The sequence below is a fragment of the Berghia stephanieae genome, chromosome 5 (genome assembly GCF_034508935.2).
Source record: "Berghia stephanieae isolate SIO BIC M18660-M18661 chromosome 5, UCSD_Bste_1.3, whole genome shotgun sequence".
In the NCBI taxonomy this organism is placed as follows: Eukaryota; Metazoa; Mollusca; class Gastropoda; order Nudibranchia; family Aeolidiidae; genus Berghia; species Berghia stephanieae.
In genome coordinates, this window is record NC_088364.1 from 25,477,265 (window position 1) to 25,482,236 (window position 4,972).

At 38.8% G+C, this 4,972-nt stretch overlaps 1 protein-coding gene across 1 annotated transcript in view; it reads right to left on the reverse strand.

Moving 5' to 3' along the window:
* Positions 1-290: 290 nt before the first annotated feature.
* Positions 291-4,972, reverse strand: part of LOC144974114 (uncharacterized) — an 11,919-nt gene continuing 7,237 nt past the window's right edge. The window contains exon 4 of the mRNA XM_078917014.1: positions 291-3,309. Within this exon, the coding sequence (XP_078773140.1) occupies positions 421-3,309 (2,889 nt within the window). The 3' untranslated portion in view covers positions 291-420. The remainder of the gene's footprint in view (positions 3,310-4,972) is intronic.

A 4,972-nucleotide genomic window follows, 5' to 3' on the forward strand; every position in this document is an offset into this window, starting at 1 on the left:
TTATTATTAGTTTTATTACCATTATTATTATCTTGGTATTAAAGCTCTCTATAGCCTACTGATATCACTTCAATACGTTTACAGTCGATGGAATCAAGCAGCAATGCTTTTACAGAATTTGCATGAATATATATATATTTCAGATTACGCCTGAAATCGGTTTTAAGCCAGAGTTGTTTAGAAGCTAAAAAAATATAAGATTTGGATTAAGTTCATGTGATGATTTCTTGGGGAGGGTGATGCTCATTTCTATACGTACGAAAAGCTACACATTTATATATATATGATTATTTCAATTTGAAATTTTCTTATCAGCATCTGGTTCAAACCGGCATAAAACCAGTTGGGAGCCGTGGGTCACATTTGGTCATGACTCCGAATTTATATAATTCTAACTTAAAACAGATTACGCACTACTCTCTAACGCGGGCTTACGAGTGACGCCAAATCCTGAAGTTCGCCAAAAACACACTCAGAATTTTCGGCATTGGATGTAGACGTGGAGCAATGGCTGACATTGTTCTGAAAGACAGATGAGATATTAATGGCGTAGTTGCAAACGACATCGATGGCCAGGTTCGAGACTCCTATGCGTTCGCTGGGCTTTGTCATTGGCGGACATTCTGAATCTGATGATGGGGTCTTCTTGAGAAACGAGGATCCTATATTCAATTGACTAACGACGTCGTCCAGAACTGATTTTCGCAGAAGACATTTGTTATCATTACACGTTTCACCATTCTCATCTTTGTTTGTTATCTGTTTAATCTTGATAGATCCATTTTTATCATTAGAATTTATAGATGAAACTGGTGGAGGTTTGATCATCAATAATTTTTGGTTTGGACAACTGCGTTTATTAGTTGGCATTGTCGATAGTTTTTGATTGTTTTGGGATTGCGAATCTTTGTGCTTCTGGGAAATTGCTGATGTTCCATCACTTGTGCATGGTTTTTTAACTCTCTTTTTCTGAATCTGTGGAACTGGTGTTGTTGCTTTTATAATTGACCTTCCTATCAATTGGCTGTTTGTAATCGTTATCTGACGCCCTTTTTCAGCGCTGCTGTAATCACGTTTTTGTGATCGAGCCCTCCGACTGCCAATCGGGACTTTCCTAGTCATATTTTTCTTTTCCACCGACTTGCTAGGTGCGGATATTTGAGTTGAAACCTCTCTCTTGTCAATGCTAGCACTATGCAAAATTTCTCTCAAATTTGATACCTGCCTTAGCCTGCTTGCTTTGGTACTGGATTTACGCAAAGATCTGGTAATTTTCTTGTTATTTTTAACTCTGTCATCTTTCTTTGCGGGAGTGAGTTTTGATTTATGCGTCTCAGCCACTGAAAGCATTTCTTCCTGTACTTTGATGAGGTCATCTATGGGCAACAGATCATTACATCCGGCATCCAATTTATCCAACAACGGACACAGTAAGTCTTGACATTTTATCCGACTCTCGTTAGATTCCGCTTCGTTCGACTTTTGGTCTACATCAGACAATGAAGAAATATGATTCTTCTCTGATACAATTTTCATCTGTTCAATAATTGAGTCATATCCGGACTCATCGATCACTGATTGGCTGGTGTGATCCTTTGGTTTTGGACAATAATTTCTATTGGGCGAAGATATTTGATCGGCATTTAGACACTGAGAGTTCTCCAGTAAAGAAGTCTGAGGCTTTAATCTCAGATTTGCATTGTATTCGGCGGGTGACTTGGCATTGGGATAAACAGTTGTTCTATTATATTTTTCTTCATCGTTCAAATATTTTATATCGGTTTCTTTTTCATTAGATTCGCTGGCACCGTTTCTCAATTGAATTGAATTCATTTTTCCCGGAATGGGTTTAACTACATGCCTTTTAAATCTTTCCTTCGAGCCTAAATTACTTACTCTCTTCATTGGACTTTGATTCTCGGTCTTTATATCGCTTGCCGATCGAGTGTTGCCTCGTTTTATCAGTGAACATTGTGGAATGTTGACAATCTGAGACGGGTCTTTTCCTTTTTTTGATGCAAATTCTGGCAAAAGGTTAGTCTCTTTTGTTGGGGATTTGTGAAAATGATTTGATCGAGACAGCTTTCTGCCGCTTTGCAATCGGACAGGTGACTTTACCGACGGGAGTGGATCTAGTTCTTTAGGATTGTATTGCAAGTGCCCATCACTGCAACTTTCTGACTTCGTTTTGCTAGCTTCATCTTTAACAAATGCATCCCTATTCGGAGGTGTGGGCCAGTCCTCAAACAAAATATCCCGTTTATGTTCATACAAAGTGCCGTCATTGTGTCTTTGCGACTCTAAGATTCTTCCAACGTTTTCTGATTGGATTTCTTTTACTCTCTCATCTCTAATTTCTGCTTCTTTGACACCATTCGTTCCACCTTGCCACTTCCCCTCTTTCAAATCATTACCAATGAAGTCTTGGTCGATAAATGGAACGATAAAAGGGTATTCTCTTGTAGCTCGCCTTACCATCTCTTGATGAAACGTACTCTCCTGATCATTTTGCGAGTTTTTTGTGTTGATGCTGTTTGAACGTAATGAATGCAATTTGAGTTTCACATTAGGTAATGCAACATGCTTTTTAGCCTCGGCAACTTCTGTGTGCTTGTAACCTGGAGCCTGTTGACTAATACGCAGATGTGGAGATATTACCTCTATGTCCCTGTCGTTAACATCACTACCAGCATTGAAAATTTTTGACACGACTTGAGACCCACCGCTGTTATGATCCAGTTCATGGCTCGAACTTACAATTCCACCCAATACAGCTATTTTACTGTTATTAGGTTCACCATTTTCAAAGTCATTGGTACAGGTGTTCTTTTTGTTTATCTTACATCGAGAACAAAGTTCTTCGCTGGCTATGCTCTTCACTCTGGAAAACTCCGACAGTAGAGATGACCACATAAAAGCTCTAGTCGCCGCCATAAAAGGGAAGTAATGATTAGCAAAAGGCTGAATACAATTTTTACCACCTTCACCATCATCGACACTCTCATTCATGACTGATAATGGCTGCTGCTGTTGTTGAAGGTATTGGCTTTGACTCGGCCTATGACTCCTCCTCCTCCTCGGCTTAGCCGTACATGACATGAAAGCAGACGACATTTTATACGCTGAGAAAATAGACGCTCCTCTGGACGCGTTGGTTGAGTGATTGTAAAACTGATGTTGATATTGGTTGTAACGGTGGTGGTGGACAAACCCTCCTATGCCTACTCCCCCCTCTTCCCGTCCTATTCCAATTCTTCCTTCTTTCCATTCGTGGTACGCTTTGACTTCTTGTAATTCTCGTGACAATCTCTGAAGACAAGAAGACAACAGAATGACGTCAGTGTTTATCATATAATATTACACTACATTGGCCTCTAGTAACTCTGCTTATTTTTAGAATACGTTTTCATAAATGCGAGTTGACTCTGTTGCTTTAGGTCACTAAGGGTCTAGACACAGTGGGACCGTTTTTCTCTCTACAACCGGAAATTGGATTCACTAGTCTGATGTCACGTCGCCCAGCAACGGCGAGCAGCCTGGTTCTAAACAAAGAAAATGGGTACTTTTTATTCTTCATGCTGGCTAGAACTTTTCATACGTCGTGTGAACAGAATGTATGATCACACAATTTACAATGTTTTTCTCCTCTGGATACACTTTTATGCTCGTCGGAGAAATATTTTATAAGGGCGGCCTTCATTGTTCCGATAGTTTAGAGCCAGTTACTAAGTTACCATGCGTCATTACGAGGGAAGTGACGTCATGACTGTTTTAGCATATTGACCTCGTGACTTCACGTCACGTGAAGGATGATGGCGGGAGATCTTATTTATCTCCACTAAATTAACATTCGCACAACAAGTGATTGTCTTACCACCTCACGACCAACACACGGCAACCACGCGGCAAGAATTATTACCGCGTCCATTTTATTGTTGCACTAAAATCATCCGTTTTACTTTTTACAATCATGGATTCTGCTGGTGCTGAAATGATTGAAGAAGTCCATAAAGTATCCAGGATTATATGACAAGACACACCCCAGTTACTGTAACCATGTTTTTAAAAATAAACAATGGAAATAAATTGGAGAAAAACTGAACATAGGTGGTAATACATTTTTTCTTCATCATTAAGAACTTCATCAAAGAGATGATGAAATTCTCCAAACATGTTTCGCCTTTGAAATATCGGGTGAACCCAATAACGCCTTCGATAAAAACGTCTTCTTTTCATCCAATACAATAACATGGGTTTGATCACTACGTCAATGTTGGTAGAATATCAAAATCTGAACACACATTCGATGCAATGTGTTACAGACTGCCAACTTAACGAGAGAAAAACGGGATTCACTGTGTTCAGACCTCACTACACGTTAACGTGACTACAACTTTACGGCAGCCACTGTGTCTTTCAGAGCAAAAGGTATACGGAGTATAGTATATACCGACTTCTATAATGGTCGGTTTAAAGACAAGTGGGCTGTCGCACATTATAACAACGTTATGACAGTTAATTTGACATCACTTTTACTATAATATTTGACATTTTTCATTAAAAAATAATTCATTTTTCAATATAAAGGGTTTATAATGAAACACATATATGTGTATGAACCATATAATTAAACGAATGAGAATACGTACGGAGTATAAAAAGTGTCCACCAATGAAAGCATTCAGCGCCATTTAATTTTGGGCTGGGAATGTAAACATTACCATTCATTCGGTCTCTATGTCAACATAACGACACAACAAAAACAACAACAATATCAAAATCCACAATTAAATGGTTCAGAACTGTTGCGTATATTTATGCAACAATAAAGCTGTCAAAAAATGAAGTTAGAGAATGTGTGTAATCATGTATTATAATATAATGTGTTTACCAACCACCACATCATCACTGTCACTACTACTACAATCACCATTACCACTTCATCACTACTACAAATACTACAACCAGCACC